This window comes from Natrix helvetica, assembly GCF_964273705.1.
Source record: "Natrix helvetica genome assembly, chromosome: 5".
Lineage (NCBI taxonomy): Eukaryota > Metazoa > Chordata > Lepidosauria > Squamata > Natricidae > Natrix > Natrix helvetica.
In genome coordinates this window covers 42,458,190-42,479,352 of record NC_138551.1, presented here as the reverse complement: position 1 = coordinate 42,479,352, position 21,163 = coordinate 42,458,190, and the positions used below count along the sequence as shown (strand labels likewise).

Sequence of the window (21,163 nt, the reverse complement as noted above, 5' to 3'; positions counted from 1 at the left end):
GTTTGTTCTTACAGGTTTTTTACTGGCAGATTTTGAAGAAGCCACTTTTTTTTCAATATTTCCCCTGCTTTTGAGCCTCCTTGTTGCTATAGGCATATACGTGTTTGACTTTGGAATTTTTTGACATGGTACTAGGCCAATTTTTAATTCTAGGAATCGTTTTAGTCATGGGATAGTTTTTAATTAGTAATGAAAATATAGCTATTTCATCAAGAAATGATTCATTTCTCGTGTTACTTTCTCTTCAACTTACAACTTGTCACTTTGGTCTTTCCCCTACCTCCCAAAACAGACGAGTTCTTGGGGAGACAGAGAAAGTCTGTAAAGCTTCTTAAATCTAAAACCACTAACATGCTGTTTAGTTTATGCTGCACTGTATTTGCTTGAGATTTGACTCACTTAATTGAAGTGAGTCTTCTATTCTCCATTCTGCTTGAGGACACTAAAGAGCAAGATGCAAATAAACAACTGGATTAATAAACTGATTAGGAAGCATGCCTTAAAGAAAGAGATGCACTGTTGGCGAACAACTATTTGCAGGTGTTTACAAAATTATAAAGTTTGAGGAAAGTGTAGGTCATTTTCTAACTCCAAATTTGGTGGTTCCTTCAAACCTTTTTAAAAAAATATCTGCATAAAAATAAAAAACTTAAGTACAAAGAAATGTTGTACCACCACCTAGTGGCACATTGATGTATGACAGGTATATTTTGTTATGCTTAACATTCAGAGTTGTTTTCTTACACTGCATGCCAAATCTGAGCAATAGAGCAATTTAAAGTACAGCTTGTTTTTTGCTGATTTTTGGTTTTACAAACAATAAGAAAATGAAATACATATTGTAAACAGAGCCAGTGAAGGAAAACCACATGAGTCATTTTAACTTGCAAGGCATAAGAAGATGTAATTATAAGTGTTGGGTTGGCAATGGGAGTTTAAACATTATTCACTGTTCAGTTGATGCAAACAACTCCTCCTTCTCATTTCTAGTTTCTACTAAGTTTCACATTTATTTGGGAACCCTATGATGGCAAAATAAAATAGTACAATTTGAATAGGAAAATGGTTTGGAGAGTTATATGTGTTTTTATGTTCAAGTATACAGTACCATTCCTTCTGCTGCTATTGTAAACACACACATGTACAACATACACTTTTGATATACATAATAAATTTGTTTTAAAAACAAAGTAGTTGAGTAGTTAATTATTGCAAAATGTTTATATGTTGCAAAATCCACATATCTTAAAACCATAAAGAAAATGTTGTCATTTGAAAGGAAAGTTAAATAGTATTCAATTTAATAAAAATATGAAACTACTAATAATTTGCCACATTTTGAGGGTCCTAAAACTGTATCTAAAGCATTATTTGAGCCACCACTTATAATTCTAGCCTTATGCATTCAGCCCAATTTTATGTGCTTTTTCAACATATCTAAATCACATTTTTAAAAAGCATTCAGCTCAATCTTCTGTGCTTTTACAACATATCTAAAACACTTTTTTTTTAAAAAGAAGCAAACTGATTTTACTGCAATAGAAGTAAAAAAATGTTCCTTCTAACTGGATTTGTAACCAATAGCTTGATCTGCAGATCTTAGAAGGTTTGGGAACTGAAATTACATTCAGATCAATAGAAGATTCCAGTCAGATTTCAGGGAATAATAATTAAAGAGAATTGCTGAATCAGAGAAGAAGGTCAACTAAACCTTGTTGCTACATACTGTAAGTAAATAGGATATGCCTAAGAGAATTGCAATACTTTCTGTTTCTATATAGAAGCTTACTGGATTGGCAGCTGTATCTATTCAGTCCAAGATAGCAGCGTCTCTGCACCCATATAGATTAGATTATGTTGTATAACATAATTTTATACTTCCCATGTCTTTCAACTGTTCCTCTAAGAGTTTGCTGTTTGAAAGCATATAATTTGATTATACTGCAATCTGTCTCCATTACTTAAACATTTTTTTAAAAAGCCAGCTTTATGTAACTGTAAATCATATTTTACAGATTGTGGTGCAAGGAACAGGAAAGCTGAACTGGATGGATGGATGGATGGATGGATGGATGGATGGATGGGTGTGTAATGTCAGAAAGATAAGTGGAAACCTCAGGTTGACAATATGACAAGAAAAAATAACACTCAGGTACTGAAAAAGCACAAGGACCTGACTCCATCTGAAGCCCTAGAGACTGCTAAACAAAGATTCACATCCCTGGCTACCAAACCTAAGGAGAGAACACTAGAGAAGCAGATGTCAAGAAGGCAAATGCCCTGTTCGCCAAACAACCATCCTTGTGTACACCTAACTGCAGTGCAACACAGTAACAGCAATACTTGAAGAACATATGGGAGAAAGAGAAGACACATAGCACAGGTGGCTGCAGGACCTAAAAGCAGTCCATATGATCTCCCAAAACAGGAACTAGTTACAATCACAGTAGCACAATAGCCAACAGTAAGTCTACAACGTGAAAGTCTATATAGCACCTGACCCAGATATGATCTACACCTACTGGCTAACAATAGTGCATAAATGCCTAGTAGCACAGATGAACCAGCTGCTAGCACCAGGGCCCCACCCAGACTGGCTAATACAAGGAAGAGTATTGCTGATCATAAAATACCATCACAAAGGAACAGTACTGTCCAACTATGGATCATTAACCTATCTCCACAAAACTTGGAAAGTCCTATCAGGTATCATAGCCATCAAGCTACAGGACCATACATGCCACTGCATGAGCAGAGCTCAGAAAGGCACTTGGAACAACACCAGAGGCTCAAAACACCAGATGCTAAAAGATAAATACAGCCATCCTCAACACTCAAGGTCTAGACAGACCAATTTGAGCACAACCTAGATTGACTACAGGACAGCTTACAACTCATGGGGAAACAGACAGATCTGTGGATGCCTGGCACTATACAATGTCAACAGGACACTAAGGATCTTCCCCAAGAGGATTGTGGGAGACAACACTGAGAATCAACTCAAGACAGCTCACATAAGTGGCTATTAAGTGAGGCATATAATAAGGTATTGCAGTGTCCCCACTTCTGCTCTGCATATATTTAAACTTCCTCAGCCAAATTATCACAAGGACTGGATACTATGAGTATTAGTATCAGTTTAAGAGTGGAACCTCCTGTACATTGATGATGTCAAGTGTATGCTAAGAATAAGTGAGACATTGATCCACTTAATGTGGATCTACAATGAGGACATTGGGATGTCATTTAGACTAGAGATGGAAGTAAAGAGAAGGAACATAGTTAAGACTGATGGAAGGGGGAACTACCAGTGGGCCACATAGTAGACATATAGACCAGCTAAAAATACCTTGGTATCCCACAGCCACATGTGAACCATGAGAAAGGTATAAGGAAGACAGCAACATTCAAGTATCAAGTATCGACAAAGGATAAGACAAGTCCTGAAGACAAGCTTAATGGGGGGGAAAATCACACCATCAACACATGCCCTGCCAGTTATCAGATAACCTGTTGGTTACTGAGGAGAATATGGAGGATATAGAAGCTGCCAATGTGAAAACTGGGAAGTCTTCACAATGCACACAAGTTTCCACTGCAAGTCCAACACCCAAAAACTTCATACCAACCAGAAAGAGGGCGGATACAGTTTGGTGACTTTCAAAACCACTGTCCCAGAGAAAACCCAGAGCATCCAGGAATACATTGGTAAGATGGCATCCACAGAAGAGCTGCTAAAGAATGTTTGAGATACCAACAAACATTTGAGGAAGATCAAGCAAAGGAAGTGTTGTGGCAAGTCAAAACCTGAATAGGATGTACCATCAAAGATAGCTGAGATGTCAGACATAGGGAAATGGCTGGAAAGGGGCTGGATTTAAAGACAACAGTGAGAGTCTGATCAAAGCAGTACAAGAATAGGTACCAAAGTTCAGATCCATAGAAGCAGGAGTCTAAGACGAATCCTCTTTACCTGGAGCTTCAAAATTTGCTGTTTGCTGGGGAGGTGTGTAGCTAAAAGTCAGTCTATATTTAGTATACATCTGACTTTGGGGATATTTCTTCATAACCAAACAAAAGTGTCTTTTCTGTGCAGTTCACACCCCTTGCTCGCTGGATCTGGATGTCACAAAGCAAAGCCCACATTTTGTAATTAATACCCATGCCCTCTTTTGACTGGTAGAGTGCTGCAGGAGGCTGAGTGCTGCCCCATCCCTGGCCACGCCCACCCTGTCACTTCCACCCTTCCGATCATTAGGGCAGAGAACTGGTTGTTAAATTATTTGAATCCCACCACTGCCAGTAATGGTAGGAGCACTTGGCTCTGTGCCTCCTACAACAGATCCCAGGACATCATAGCTCTCTCTCTCCAGAGGAACAGCTAAGGTATTGCAGAGAATCTTCAAATTCCCAGTTCTCTAGTGCAGGACCTCAGATGGAGGAAACTGCATACCAACAATAAGGGCAAGAAGGGATTTTCTTTGACGTTCTGGAGATAAGTGGAAACCTCAAATTTAAAGAAGAGAAGAAAGAATATGAATGTGGTGATGAAGGAGAGTGAAAGGGGGGAATCGGGTTGAAACTAAATGAATAGCGGAAAGCTCTTGGCCACTGGTTCATTCAGAGCTATGCCTTCATCTTCAATGGTCCTCATACAAGTCTGCAACATCTATGATTCCATTACCAGAAGGGGGAGTGCGTTGTGATATATATCCAACATGTTTTTCCTGTTCCAGTGAGTATTTCAAAGGGAGCTAATAAAACACCATGCAGGTGACAAATCTGTACGGAGGTGTCTGTAACACCAAGATAAAGAGGACATCTGCTCAGCAAGGTGCTTCATTAACTCTCTTCAATGCCTCTCTGACAACTATGCCATTCGCTGTTCAGCAGAGCCATTTTTATATCACCAGTAACTAAAAAGTAACTGAAATGAACTGCCAGCTCAGCAAAGAAAATCTTACTTCAGCCGATTAAGACTGAAGAGACTTCCGTTTGATCTGGCTACTGGAGGAGAAGCTTCAGGAGTTTGTTGCAAGCAGATAGTGGCATTTCCTATTCCCAAATCTGGTAAATGCTAGAAGATGGGGGTGGGGGTGGGAGGCATAATGAGCAAAGAATTCCTATGTGCCCTCTAAGAAAGTCATGTCCCGGGAGACAAACCTGTATTCTTATTTACTTCAATACAAGTAAGGTAATGTCACAGCAGGACATGACATGCAAAAAAAAAAATACCATAATCCCAAAATTCAAAGGCTGAGACCTCAAACTGTAATTTGGATTAAAACAAATATATCAAGGTTGTTACCAAACGACAAATTTATTGAAAAGATTTATTAAACATACCGGTAATTCATACAGACTCATGAATTATATTTAATTAACTTCAATTAGAAATGAAATGAAATGCAATTTAGTTTTTGTTCTAGCTTCATCCCACCTTTCTTTGGAGTGTGGTGTCCTGCAAAACAAGTGAAATAAAATCAAAGACAGAAACATTTGCCCAATGTCTCATTTGCTACATTTATTATTTACAGGTGACTTGGTTGATGTTTATGTTTTTAAACATCCAGAATAACACGTTTCACAGTCCTGTTCTCTCAGATATTCTAATGACTCCAAATAATTTTAAACTAGAGAAATCTGTCCCTCCAGTTAGTTGGCAATCCCGCCCAAGGCAGGTAGGGATTAGAATTCATAAACAACTAGACAGCTTATCCTCCAAATAGCCCATCCATGACAGGCTGTAGTTAAATTATAGTTTAGTGTTCCCTTTCTTCTGCAACTTACAATATTTTTTAATGCAGAACTATCAAAATTCCTACTAATCTGTCTGGGTATTGTTTACTTCAGATGCTAAAAATAGTTCCCCACTTCAAAAAGTTCTGTTGTGGAATAGTTTCAACATTTGGCTAGGGAAGTTATTTGTCAAAAGAGAAAAGGAAGGCAAATCAATCAGATATTGTCAAGGGCAACACTAAGCGTAGGTGTTGAAAAATAGAAGGTAGAAAGAAGGCCAAAGTAAATTGTAAAAAGGCAATGTATAAATTCAACCAGAAACTGAAACAGCGAACAATGAAAATTCAAATATTTGTTTATTTTCATTCACAGCAGCAAAAAATTGAACTCAGAGTACTGGGAAAGGGGATATTCTTGCAACATAAATATTTGCTTTAACATTTGACCTATTCAACATGCAAAATCATTTTGCTTTTCTGAACAAATAAGCATTAGATTTTGCTAACCAGCAGATAAATCAGTGTCTTGGCTGGTTTCTAAAGAAAAAAGAAAGCCCAGAAAATGTGCCACAAATCTAGGTTGGACCACAGAGCGCCATTACCTATGCAGTTTACATTATTTATATTTAATAGATCCAACTGTAATTCCTAAGTTCAAACATAATTAGTTATATAATTATGCAAGAACAAAGTTTTTAAGTGTGTTCTATAAAGAATAATCAATCCCATTGTTGGCTTTCAAATAAATACTAGAAATTAAAATTCTTTCACCTTCTTGTTTTCCTTTTAACTCCAAGCTGCAGTGTTAAAAGGAAGTTGAGAGTAGCATTTCCCTCTTCCGTTTATTGCTTCCTTTTGATACATATCCATTATTCTATGGGCAGTCCAGTCATAAATAACGTTCACAAACAGTATGAAATCCAACAGACTGAGGATGTACCTTCATATATTTCAGGAAATGATCTGGATACCCAACAAAACAAACAGATAATTAAAATGTGGATAGGAAGCATGCAGTAGTTAGGAGAGTATAGCTAACTGAATATTCTAACAGCTAGGATTTAGTGTTTCCTCAATGCCTTACTTAGCAAGCTCTATTGTACCTACATCTTGTGTTCTCATCCTTTGAGTCCACACATGAGAAAGCCAAGGCATTTTAGAACAGATGTTTTGCAATCAAAGCTGTTCTGCTGAACAACATCCCAACTTTAACCACCAGAATATTGAACACATAATGGAGTTCTGCTTTTCTATCAGCAATTCTCACCATTCTCAGTGCCCATGCCCCAACTCTCACAAGTCCAGAGGAAGGAAGCTTTCTACAACTTGGAGCAAATTATTCAAACAACCACCAGCAGCGATAAATTCATCATTCTGGGAGGCTTCAATGCTAGGGTGGACACAGGCAGTGACAACTGGAACAGAATCTTTGGAAGATACAAGGTGGGAAAATAGAATGTCAAAGGGCTGTTTCTGAGCAAATACGCTGAAAGCAACTTGTGCATCAAAAACAGTTATGTTCAGATTTGCCAACAAGTACAAAATTACCTGGTTGCTACAAAAGTACAAAACTGACAGATCCAAGCACTGGCACCTACTTGAAATTTATGTCATAGTATATCAGTGAGATCTTAAAAGATGTCACCATCACCCATGTCACGTGAATTGCTGCATCACAAGCTGGTCTGGTCAGTCCTCAGCCTACACAAAGCCCATTTACATTATATACAACCAAGGATTGTAAGTCATTCTATATTGGTAGACTACAAGAGTTAGACCAAGTCCAAGGCACCCAAGATGTACTTAATGAAGTACTGTTTGCCACTTGTAGGAATCTATTAAGAAAAGTAGACATACCGTAGTTTAAATATGTCATCAATGCAGACTGTGATAACTGTATTGGACTGAAAAGCCAGTCACATCAAGACTGGTTTGATGAAAACTGCAAAGGCATTTTAGGAGTCCTTTAAGCCAAGAGCAAAGCCTACCCAGACTGGCAGAATGAATCATCATCTGTCTCAAAGAAAGACAAATTTAAGCACATACAATCCAAATTACAAATGGAACTGTGAGAAATACAGGATAAATGGTGGCAGAAGAAGGCTGTGCAGGTAGAACATTATGCAGACCAGAGGTGGTATTCAGCAGGTTCTGACCAGTTCTGGAGAACCAGTAGCGGAAATTTTGAGTAGTCCGGAGAATCAGTAAATACCACCTCTGATTGGCCCCACCCCATCTATTCTATGCCTCCTGAGTCCCAGCTGATTGGGAGGAAATGGGGATTTTACAGTATCCTTCCCCTGCCACACCCACCAAGCCACACCCACACCCACCAAGCCACGCCCACAGAACCGGTAGAAAAAAGATTTGAATCCCACCACTGATGCAGACGTGCATGACATCAAAAAGTTCTCCAATGCCATTATTTATTTATTTAGCATATGGTGACGTTACATTAGCCAGACTATAATGCTAGTACATAGGAGTAGTTTGGCTACCTAAGACTACTACCACATTCTGTTCACGCTCACATATTTTCCAAAATGTACTACAGGAGGTGAGCTAGCTTCACCAGAAAGAAAGATGAACAGCATCCTACAGCGTCATCTGGGGACTTCTCCAGCAGGGTTCTGACTGTATGCACAAAACACCATCTCATCTTCCCACAGAATGCCATAAAACATGATGCTTCCCTTTATTGTGATCTGATGGGTCAAGCTTGATCAAAGACTACCGTGGTTCTCCGAAAATAAAACAGGGTCTTATTTTCTTTTGACCCAGCCCCAAAATAAGCACTTGGCCTTATTTTCAGGGAGGTCTTAATATTTTTGAGGTCCAGGAGGCCGCAAGCATGGTCACTTCATGGCTGCTGCTGTGTTGCAATATTTTCAGGGAAGGCTTATTTTAGTGCATATGCTCAAAAGCCTGATTGGGCTTATTATCCGGGGAGGTCTTATTTTTGGGGAAACAGGGTAGGAAGGACTGAAAAGCCATGGCTGAACATTTTTCCAACTTTCTTTATAGGCCAATCCACAACTGATCCTGATATTTACTGCAGATTCCTGCCAGTCCTGGATACCCTAAACATGTTTCTTTCTATTAATGAAATCAATATACACTGTTCAAATAAAGCAACAGGGCAGGATGACATTCCAGCTGAGATCTACAAAGCAATAGACCCAAATGCTTTGCATGCATTCAAAGACATGATAGAAGACATTTGGTCCTTAGAAGAGATGCCTGATGACTTCTGTTATGTCCTCATTGTGGCTCTCTATTAAAATAAGGGAAGCAAATTCAACTGCAAAAACTACAGAAGTGTCTCACACCGATCTTTGTTGTATGTCTAGAAACATTATATTGTTATTAATAGTACTTTCAGACAGCCCAAACTGGACTCCGTGAGCTCTACACTTAAAAGTAATATTTTCTTCAAATCAAACTCCTGGTGACTCTATGGACATGTCTGGGTTGTTTTCTTGGCAACAAAATCTAATTTAGTCTCTAACCATGAGATTGCTGGTAGTCTTCCACATACGTAATAACCAGCTCTAACCAGGCTTAGCTTTTTCAAGATAATCTAAGATCAGTTAGTTACATGCTATTACAGCTGTGACTTGCACTTTTAATTTAGGATTAATTTCATGGACTGAACATGCAGACAGACATTGTGATATAATGAAAAAAATATATCAGCTCTCACAGATTTGGACTTGGGCTTTTTAAGCAATTGCCCTACTTAACACATGGAGTTAGTCCCAGTCAGAATATGATTATTTGAAACAATCAGACTGATACTTTTCTTCACCATACTCCACTGTCCTGGTTGAACCAACTTCAACTGATAAGTAACTGAAGTGGGAAAAGATGCATGCGTGGCTCAAACATCATTCTCACTCATCTCTCTCCTACGTTCATGTTTGTTAAAGGGCTCCTGGCTTGATTCCTAGCCACAAAATGAACATGTATAGGCATGTCTTTCTCATAAACAGGAACATGGTATGGATACACATTGGAGTGAAGAAACCAAAATTTTCTAAGGAATTCACCAAATCAACAAAAATCTCACTTATGTAGATAATCAATGGTTACCCTGTCATATGAAATATTTTTTAATAACAAACCTTAAGCTCAATATATCTTTTTAAAAGGGATATGAAAGGGTATTATGACCCTTATCTTCACTTTTGTAGCCACTACTTTATTTTTCATCTTAAATACAATCAACAAAGCTAAATGCCTTCCTCTCCTTATCCATTAGTTAGTAAGTTGTAAGATAGTATAACCCCAATCATATCTATTCAGAAGGCTTACGAAGTTCAGTAAGCATTATTCTAATACAAGTGAGTACAATAATGCAAAATGTAGTGCCACTGATCATTCCAATATTTCTACCGCCACAATTTCATCATTTGCAGTTCATGCTTGACCTGACTGATTTCTTCTGGTTACCACCACTAACTAATTGAAGTAAGCTTAAGTGAGCTATTATCTGAACTTATTTTATAGCTGCAAGTGTACAGCCATTTGACTGGTTTCATTGAGACTCTGTATTCAGATGGTTTGAAACCATATATCTACCAATGTTAAAATAAGACTTTTTACAGCTGATAAAATTTTCTAGTGAATGAAGTTCAAAAAGCAGAACTAAGGATAAATTTCCTGACAGTGAGAACAATAAACCAGTGGAATAGCTTGCCTCCAGACATTGTGGGTGGTCCATCACGAGGTTTTTAAGAAGAGATTGGGCAGCCATTGGTCTGGAATGCTTGAGCAGGGTTGGATTAGAAGACCTGCAAGGTCCCTCCCAACGGCATTATTCTGTTACTTTAGAAGCCTATTAAAATGCAATTTGTTAGAATTTGTGACTTTGAATAAGTGTTGTTTCATGGATGAACCCCTGCAGTTTTCTTGTCAAGATTTTTTTAGAACTGCTTTGCCATTGCCTACTTCCTAGGGTTGAGATTGAGTGATTGGACCAAGGTCATTTGTTGGCTTTGTTCCTACAGTGTGACTAGTGACTAGAATTTACAGTCTCCCGATTTCTAGCCTGGTGCCTTAGTCACCACACCAAACCGGCTGTCATTAGGAACACAGTGTTATTATTTCATGTTATTTGATTGCAAAAATATGAAAGAATTTTATATCATTGAACAAGTATAAAATATGAGTATTCATGCATGCATTTAATAAGGATTATCCCCTAATCTATGAGGTCACTAACACTCACACTTTTTGCCCATCTGTCTCATCTGTTCACTACCCCTAACATCCATTGCCACAAATACAGCAAGGCAATGCCAGACTTGTAGCTGTGCTACCAATATACCTGTTTACCCATGTTGGACGGACGGACGGACGGACGGACAGACAGACAGAGTATATCCCCATTAATAACTGCTGTTGCTAAAACCACCAGAAGAGAGGTATAATTCAGGATCGTTCAATGGGAAAATTTCATCACCACCCAGCCAATTCGTCTGCCTTTTCCTACTCAAGGGACACACTTGTGGCTTCTGCCGCACCTGCTTACTCCCAGCAGGTGCCGGTTAGATGGGGGTGGTGGCGGACACCAGATGGGTGTGAATGAGAGGCGAGAGAAGCCGCTGGGCTTTCGGGAAGGTGCAGCCAACTCCTCCAGGGGTTGGGATTACCTTCTCCTCACAGACACCCGCGAGCCCCTCCCTCCCCACCAGCAATCCGGGTCCGTCTATGCACAAGCACACCCCTCTCCTGCAGCACCGCATTGGACTGCTGGCGCTCCAGCATGACATCAGGCTGGCCGGGATAGGGCCAGAGCGCAGGCGCCGCGGACTGGGGAGGGAGGCGAGCGGGTGGCAGGCGGTATCCAGGAGCAGCAGCGGCAGCAGGCGGCCGAGAGCAGCACGCTCGCTCCAGCATCTCCCGCAGCCCTCCTCCGGTGCGGACTCGCGTCCTTGCCCGTCAGGCGCAGGCTGTGCCCGGCTTTGGCGGCTCCCCTATAGAACGCCGAGGTCGGAGGCTCCGCTGGTGGCGAGGGCAGGGGAGCGCTAGGGTCGCCTTGAGCAAAGGAGCCAGTCTGCAGACGCTGCTTCTCCCCGCCCTGCCCTCGCTTTCCTCCCGGCGCAGCCCTCTGCCGAGCCAGGCGCATCATGACTACGGGAGGCGATTTCGGGAACCCGCTTAGGAAATTCAAGTTGGTCTTCCTAGGGGAGCAAAGCGGTAAGTGGCCGGGCGCGCTTTCTAGCTTCTTCCCCGCTCCCCGTCCGGCTCGCCTCCGGCAAAGTAGCAGGAGCGGCCGAGGGAGCGTTTGCGCGCGGTGCCCCCGGCTCGCTGCGGCAGGTGCCTGGAAAGCCTCGGCCGGTGCGTGCGCGGCGACAGGGACGGGGCTGGATGCGCCCGGCTGCTGCCCACAAGCCCTCCGTGCCCGACCGGTCTCCTTTCAGGCGGGGGAAGACGAGCCAGGTTCTATTGCGGCAACTCTCCCGTCGCTGGGGCGCCGCTTCGCCCCTTTCTGTGGCCTGTCGGGTGGGCTGCGACGTCGCTTCTGCCTGGGAAAGAGCATCCGGGGAGTTGCTCGCCAAGGAGAAACGGGGATAGATCGAAGTCTGGGGGGAGGGGGGGTTTCTCACCGGTCCGCCGTCGCTTCGTCTTTGAAAACAGACAGCCTCCCCGTCTGCTTTGTGGGAACTATCCGGGGGGCGATGGCTAATAGGCAAACCTGCCGTTAATGGAGAAGCCGTGTGATCTCCTTCAAAAGAGATGAGGGCGGCGTCGGGTGCAGGTAGACACTTATTTATTTATTTATTTGTTTATTTATATTTTCGCCTTTCGGGTGGTTTTCGGGTTTTTTTACTTCCTAGGTGGCATCGTAACCAGGTGATTCTCCGCTCCCCCCCCCCATTCCCCCCCCCCTCTGCTAGCCGGCTGCTGCTCCTTTGGGAAAGGTTTGCGCAAATAAAGCAGTAAGCGAGATACGGGAGAGAGGACACACCCTGCCGCTGGTCAAGTCTCTCCCCCCCCCCCGCCCCTCTCTCCGTCTGCGACCAGATAGAGAACTTACTGGGTTGTCTCCGCCGCGTGGGAGGAGAGCTCCGGCCGTTCCGTCTCAGGCCTACCCCGCGCTTACACACGCGCGCGCATCATTCCTTCGTTGGCTTTGAAAGGAGGGAGAGAGTCCAGAAACCTCCCCTCCCATTGCATCTGTCTGCGGAGTCTACTTCGTAGCGGAGGGCGAAAGGACAGCTGTTGCAGCCTGCAGGGCTTAACTTGGGCCAGGTTTGAAGGCTTGCCTCAAGCTACCGTAAAAAAACGGCAGATCCTGGCAAAGCGTTCTCTCTAAGCGGGTTTTTGTTGCATGTGTTGCTTAAAGGGAGAGAGAGTACAGCCCAGCTAGATTGGACCACAAAGACACCTGCATCCCGTTTTCCAGGAGGATGCTCCAGAGGAGACTTGTCAAGAACCTATAAAAGAAATGGGAAGCTGCTTATAATGCAGTGCTGGGCAATTAATTTTCCCAAGAGCCCACATGAGAACTTGGGACTGTTGTGAAGGCCTGAACCAATAGGGCTGTGGAGATGCATAAGCATACAGGCATGCTGATATGTAAATTGAAAAAAATAAATAGTAGCCACCTTCAAAATGGAGGCCATCTATGCGGGCTGGACTCCGGACAGCCAAAAGGCTGGATATGGGCTTTAGGCTGTTATAATGACTGGATTTCTACAACAGGCTTAGCCTTAAGCTGTATTGTTTGCATAACAGTGTAATGGATAACATACATACCTGCATTAAATCTTAGTTTGAACAAATTAAAGTACAATCTAACTGTCTCGGTGGCTTTGCAAATCACACTGACAAATTCTAAACCTATTTTAAGCAAATGTTGAACAAATAAACCTGTGATTTGATATGCGTGGCTAAATTCATTGAGGTCAGTAAATGATGGTTTATGGCCTAATATGAGTGAACACAACCAGTTGTGATTTAACAAACTATGACTTAGTGCAGGGGTGTCCAAAGTTGGCAACTTTAAGACTTGTGGACTTCAACTCCCAGAATTCCCCAGCCAGCTCTGGCTGGGGAATTCTGGGAGTTGAAGTCCACAAGTCTTAAAGTTGCCAACTTTGGACACCCCTGACTTAGTGCAATGCAGTCCTAGCCTCTGATTCAGACCATTGGTGCATCTGGAGTAATATTATTGATCTGGCAGATATTTAATGGATGTTTATCCAGCCTCAATGATACTTAAGAGTGCTGGGAAGGAACCTGGAGCTTTCTATCTGTGAAATTTGAATTATGGCCCTACTGCTACTTTTGTCTCTGGCTCCAGTATGTCGCTTCCTTGTCCCACTGTTGATAAACCACAAACCAGCGTCTCCATGTATGGAATATGGAGCACATGACTTCAAAGACTCTTGAGACCCATCATTTTTTTTCTCTTTCTTGAAATTAAGCCTCCATTTGATAATATCTACATCATAACAATTAAAAAACACTAAAGGGAGGAAGCATGGATAATCACTTTGATGAGCAGTATAATAGGTCAATCTATGGGACCATCCTCTTGGGACATACCTTCCTCTTTAAAAATTTAGCACAGAAACACCCATTTGCTGCATGCAGTCTATTAACCAAGCCATTTCTATATTTTATATCTATATTTTAGACCAAAGATCCCCTTCCTTCATAAGAAAGCTTTGATGAATGATACATTTCATTTTCATGAGCTGTTTCCAATGCTTTCAAATCCATGTCCAGAGTAATTTATATAGCCTGGAACTCCCTAAAATGATGTCTGGACCATAGAAATTCTGAGGTTCTCCTAGGCGCTGCTTGGAGTGTCCAAGCTGAAGTTAACCCGTGCTTGGACACTCCCGCAGCGCCTAGAGAAAGACCATTCAGGTAAGCCAACGGTCATTCTCTAGGCGCTGCGGGAGTGTCCAAGCACGGGTTAACTTCAGCTTGGACACTCCCGCAGCGCCTAGAGAAAGACCATTCAGGTAAGCCAACGGTCAATTTCTCATTTCCACTCACATTGCTCCAGTATTTAAAACTCTCCTATGATTCCTTCAAAATGTATGATGTTTTAAGAAATTGGAGACAGGTGCTACATTGGCACTCCTTGTGCTCCAAATCAACTTGGGAAGCTGAGCCTACAGAGTTCAGGGTGCTAAGAAATGCAACAGTACTCATCCAGCAGGAATCTCCAACCTTGGCAACTTTAAGACTTGTGGACTTGAAGTCCACAAGTCTTAAAGTTGCCAAGGTTGGAGACCCCTGCTCTGCAGCATTACTTTCTCTTTCAAATGATTCTTCAACTAATCGTCTTAACAAGTCTGTCACATTGTCTTTTGTGCCTGTTCCTTATTACTTTTAATAGCTGACCGGACAAAATTACTCAGGTGAACTTCCTCTGTTTTTCTGTGTGGATGACCTCTTCCTTGCCAAATTTCTAATGCTGTTGAAAGCACAATAATGGGCTTAGTGAAAACCAGCAGCCATCTTAACTTCCATTGAAGGCAATGTGTTGAAAATGGAAAGAATAGTATTTAAGTGGCTGCTTTCTGTTGTATAGCCAACTCATATACCTTCAGCCCAAACCATAATGTTTTAAAACACAGCTTGCAGTAAGAACATTAGACAGAAACACTAGACTTTAGTATCCACAGCTTACAATATCTACCATCTGATGTAACTATTGGTTGTGCTGGCTATAATATGATGCTAGCCATGGTCCAGTCTTGGCTATTTGCCAAGTTTATTTCAACTCGCATGCAAATATAGTAGGCAATTCAGAGAGCTGAAATGCCAGAATTTAGAGGATCTGCAGATTGGAGAAGATTGAAAAAAACAGGACCATCTTGAATCCATCTCATCCACAGTTTGATAAAGCATTTTAGCATTCCATTTTTTTTAAGATTCCAAAATTAGAAAAAGAATTAGTCCCATTAGTGAACACAATAATGGTGATATAAAATAGTTTAATCACATAAGAGGGCTATCCTGTTGTACTTATATTGGCTACGTAAACATTGGGAGGGTTTTTCTCTTTTTTTTCTTTTTTCTTTTGTTGAGGTATATGTCAGCAAGTATCTTTCTTCAGGGCCAGCCCCATCAGGAGGCATTTTGTGGCAATTACTGAATTCACCACACTGTATGGAAGGTAATATGTATAGTCACGAAATGTGTCATGAAAGATAATTACTACCACCATAACTATTAGCATTTACTGCCTGCTAGGGAAGGGGGCATTGGGTTCTGCTTCTCCTTGTATATTATGCATCTTGATCTGCAGAACACTGACGTTGCCTTCGTCATTCTGCCTTCAGCAGCAAAATTCTTTGAGCTGTCCTACTCAGAGACAAAAGAAATATTAATTGCATTTTGAAAATGTTACATTCAAAATTGTGCTAGAGCAGAAGAGGGCAAGCCAGATGACCTTGGTTGGCTGCCTGCACCCATGCATCTAATAGGCTGCTATATTTCAAATAATCATATGGCTTTATATTGAACCAAAAATATTTGATTTATCAATGTTTGCCATTCCTCCTCATCCTCAGGACAAAACCCTTAAATTAATAGCTTTGGTATATTTCTTCTTCTTCACCACCTCTCCTGATTGTGTCATGCTCTGGTTTCCTTGTCAACTGTATATTCTTGACCCATAGAGGGAGGGGGGAGGGAATCAGTTGTTGGCATGGATTGCTATCTGAGGCTAAAAGTGGAAGGAGATGGCCTCTTAATTTTGTTTCAGTTCTTAAGGCAGATAGACAATTGCAGTGGTACAGAAATGCATGCTTTGAGTCTGAATCGGGGAAAATGTTAAATAATCCAATAAAAGAACATGCTTCTTTGTTTTTAAGAATTATTCCTAATTTCCTTTTTCTCTAACGTGATAGGCTTAGGCCTACACAAAACAAAGAAGCAAACTCAAGCTGCATCCCTCGGGGGAAGAACCTGCAAGGACTCCATGGTGTGAGCCTACACATTGCAGCTATTCAGTTGGGTTAGAGGATGTGATTAAGTGAATGAAAAATTAAAATATAGTTAAATAGCTGAAAAATGGGTCTGGTAAGAAATAGTGGCCTGGTTAGTTGTGGCCATTGGGGACAATGAAAGATTTAGTAAACTGAAAGTTTTGGGGGTTTTTTGTCAGTGCCATTCATTTCTAACATAGGAGCAAAAAGATGATTTTTTAATTTCATAATCCAGTTTCTTCCCCTTAAAAAACTGGCAGGCCTCCATTTTTATACTATTCCTTCTTATCCACTTTGTCTGAATAGATAGCTTATGTCCATGATGGCGAACCTGTGGCACGTGCAACATTGCCAGCTGCTCTTCTGATTTGTGGTGTGCCCATGCGCGCCAGCCTGCTGGTCTGGTCGCGGGTGCCAGAGCACCAGAAAATGGCCTGAGAATTGCCAAAACCCAGGCTATTTTTCGGGCCTTTGGGGGGCCATTTTCCAGCACTCCGGCACCCATGAAGACCATTACAAAAACGGCCTGAAAACAGCCCCCAAAACAGGCCAAAAACAGGCATGTGCACACCAGCCAGCTGGTCTTTTGTGTTTCCGATGCTCTGGTGCACAGACACGCAAGCACGTTCCGATTTGGGCATTCGGTGCTGAAAAGATTCACCATCACTGGCTTATGTCCTTTCTCAAAAAAGTCTGTTGTTTGTACTAAATTAGGTGGCAAATATAAATAGTTATCAGACGTGAAAGAAAATTTAAGAAACTTTGGTTTCTTAAAGGCAAAGACATGGGCTACTTTAAACTCCCTGTTTCGGTAGACCTGGGTTTGAACTGAACCAAGTGATTTGTGACAAAGCAGAACACATTTTGCCACCCTCTTGGGTTTTTTTTTCTTTGTTTTACGGTTCTATGTAATAGCTATATCCCTACAAGATTCTTTTCAGTTTGTCATTCTGCTTATAATAATGTGAGCAGTGCAGATTCTGAATGGAATCCCTGAATTTTCATGCGTATTAAGATTTTGCTTTTAGTGGTTGTGCAAATAATCCATCTTTTAGATCATGTATTGGGAAGCTCAGTAAATCAATTTGTTTAAACCTTTTTTCTTGTCAGGATGAATTTAAGGATGAGAACTCATTCTTTTCCGTTTTTAGGCAAAACTTGCTGGTGCCGAGCACTAATGAGTTCTTCTCTATAACATTAATCATTTTTGGAACTTAATTGAATGTTAATTAAAGCAATAGATATTAATACAGTATTTCTCAACCTTGTGAACTTTAAGATGTGTGGACTTCAACACCACAATTCCCTAGGCAGCATGTTGGCTTGGGATTTCTGAGAGTTGTAGTCCACACATGAAAGCTTACTGAAGGTTCAGCAAATATCACTGTTGATTGAAATCCACGGGAACTGGTGAAATTTGCTGATCTGAAAAAAAAAAGCATTGTCAGACGTGGTTGTCCTTGGATGAGGATACACCAGGAAATCTCACATTCATAGATAAGCTGGAAAGTTCAAAGAACATCTGGAAGGGGGGGATAGCAAACCACTTCCTATTGTTGACCCAAAAAAAAATCCTTTACAGTTTATATTTCCCAGAACTATCCAAAGGATTACCTTTCTAATATCCAACCATGGAAGTGTTTTGCAAGAGAAAGAGGGTGCCTCTCTTTTTTTCCAGATGACCACGTAAGACTTCTCACCTCTTCCCACCCTGCTCTCCATGTCCGAAGAAGCCCTTGTTAATATTATCAGCAGCACACTCCCGGGCAAAGCTTATGACGTTGCGAGAGAAAGCCACACTTTCCTGGCTGAATGTATTTTAGCCCCATTCAATAGTTTCAGGAGGATAACTAAACAGGTGTTCTGTACATATTTATACTGTTTAAAGTCCCATGATGCTCAGTAGATCTTTCTCCTTAATAAGTGTGAATGTATTGCAGTGGGTTATAATGCCTTGTTCTCTTGCATACGAATGACTCCTATTTGAGTCTGGGTGAGATTTATCTCCGAGCATTTTCATGCCTGAATCACACATTAATTGGGTGTTTTTGCCCATATGTTAGGGAAGTGGCCTGAAGCTCATCACCAATCGGCCGGGCTCCCCCTGACCTCTCATCGCTTCCTTGCTCACTTTACCGCTGGTTGCCTGGCAACCGAATAGCAGCATTCTGTATCTGTGTACCTACTGTCAGGATCACACTTTTCCAAAGGCCAGTGGTTTACACAAAGTGAATGGAAGAATTTCTCTCCCACTGTGATGGAGTGGAAATGCAGCTAAAGTGCCTGCAGTGCTGGCTGGTATGATGAGGAGAGGCGCAGAGTTTGCTATGAATGGCACATATACTTGAATGTTATTTGTTCCACCCCACTGCATGGAGAGCCAGCTACTTGTGGAGCTGCCAGAGTAAGCAGCCAGAAGTGATGCCTGCTCTTTGCCCCAGATTCTGTGCTACCATGGAAATGGGATTGCTTGGTACTGCACCCTTGCCAATGCGTCTCTGAGTAACCTTCCCATCCCAGGAGCCCTGTTCATTGTGACAGATGCTTTTTCTGCCCAAGCATGACTAATTGAGAGAGCAGACATGGAAAGAGTGGTTTCCACTCCATAAGACATCAGGATGGGCTTTAATTATGCATCAGGATGTTTGGCAGTACCACTGCTTATGTCTCGTGAGTTCTGTATTTCCCTTCATAGCTCTTATCATCTACTGCTTTCTCAGTAGTCAGTTTATGGTTTAACTCTTTCATTCATGCATTCCCATAATGCACATATTCTTTTCGTCTTCCTGACTGAATTTTCTATTTCCCCATTCCTTATAATCTTTGATATTCAACGCTTAGGACAAAACTGTAGACGTTCCATTGAGAAAATGGTCTTGCTATTTCCTAAAACAACAGTATTAACAATAAAATAAATAATATAATGATAATAAAATCCAATCTGGACATCTGTGCAATGAATCAACATATCCAGAACAGAAGAAGAGAAAAAACTGAAGAAAATAGCAAAATATAAAGACCACAAAATAGAAGTAGAATGACAGTAGAAAAATAAAGCAAAGATAATATCAATAGTCATAGGCACTTTGGGGGCAATCCCAAAACATCAGGAGCACTACCTGAATGCCATCAGCACTGACAAATTGGTCAAATGCAAAAGGCAACTTTACTTGGAAAAACCTATAGCCCATGATGGTACCTCTAACATCTTCAAATCCACTCTAAACATCTGGCTAATTGCATGACCAACCAAAGCAATTATTATGGCGGGTCACATATCAAGCCAGATGTTTAGACCAGACTTGGCGTTTTTGCCCTCTGATCGAGTCCTTCCCAAGGACCTGGGATAGGGTGGATGATGTTGTTAGCAGATGTTGCTGCCAGTGCAATAGCAAATAGTAATGGTGACACTGAATGTTCTTGAAAGATTCTTCTCCTGATATTAACCTCTCTCAAAATGGCTAGGCCTACACATAGATAAATGTTCCAGTTCTGAAGCTGGGAAACATTTAGCCGCCTTAATCTTCCCTGCAACTGGGGAAATGATATGCATTTTAGTCCAATAAAACTGCAGGGCAGCAGGTTAGAGAAGGTAGTTTCATAGTAGAAAAATAAATAAAATGCAAATAAATTACAAAAAGGTGTACTTTTTCATTAACGTGAATACCTACCCGAGACCTAATAAGAACTGTAAAATGTATTTAATGTATCCAATTGTATCCCATTAATTAAATATAGCAGAAATTGTTTTTTTTATCGGAAAGAGTCACATTTAAGGTTTCTAAATAGAAGAGAGATCTTTGATACAGATGTTCAAAACCAGTAAAAGATAATAAAAACTGCATATTACCCACAGTTTCTGTAGAGTGCTAAATTGGAGAAGCACATCTGGATACTCCCTTTTCCGTGAACTTCTGAAAGACTATTCTGCGAAATCAAGCTCTAAATGTAGTTGCATAGAAAACCTGTTAATGGTGCATATTTTCAAGTTGAGGGACCACAGAACTAATTGGTGGTAGGAATTCTAGGTATGACATGGAGAAAACCATTTGTTACCAAAAGATGCTAAGCCTATCGTCCTAGTGGTCTTGCTCTGTATTTTATCATTTTTATGAACTTCTATAACATTTTCTTTGTTATTTCCTCTTACATGTGATGCTTTGAGTGATACACAAATTAATATAATAATTTAATATTCAATTCTTTGGGCACCAAGGGATTTGCAGAGCACTTTACAAGATCAATCAGTAAATGAAACAATATAGCTATAAAACGATTTCAGCCGGTATAATAAAAAAAATTCAATTTAAATAAATAAATTTAACATTTAAGAGCATCTTTAAATCATGAAACTAATCCTTGATGAATAGCATCCTATTCTGAACAAGTTACGTGTTTTGCAAGTCTCAAATCATGCTCATTTTGTCGAACATCTTATTATGAGCTCTCATTTTGACTACTATTGGC

The 21,163-nt window shown here is 41.0% G+C and overlaps 1 protein-coding gene across 3 annotated transcripts in view; it reads left to right on the top strand.

Annotated features, from left to right (window-relative positions):
- The first annotated feature begins 11,560 nt into the window (after positions 1-11,560).
- RAB6B (RAB6B, member RAS oncogene family) overlaps positions 11,561-21,163 on the top strand; it is a 39,527-nt gene continuing 29,924 nt past the window's right edge. Inside the window, exon 1 of one of the 3 annotated variants that reach the window (XM_081954272.1) lies at positions 11,561-11,939. In XM_081954272.1, the coding sequence (XP_081810398.1) occupies positions 11,870-11,939 (70 nt within the window). In that variant the 5' untranslated portion in view covers positions 11,561-11,869. Of the gene's footprint in view, positions 11,940-12,464; positions 12,502-21,163 lie in introns of those variants that run through there. The other 2 variants (XM_081954274.1, XM_081954273.1) reach the window with 2 other exon arrangements.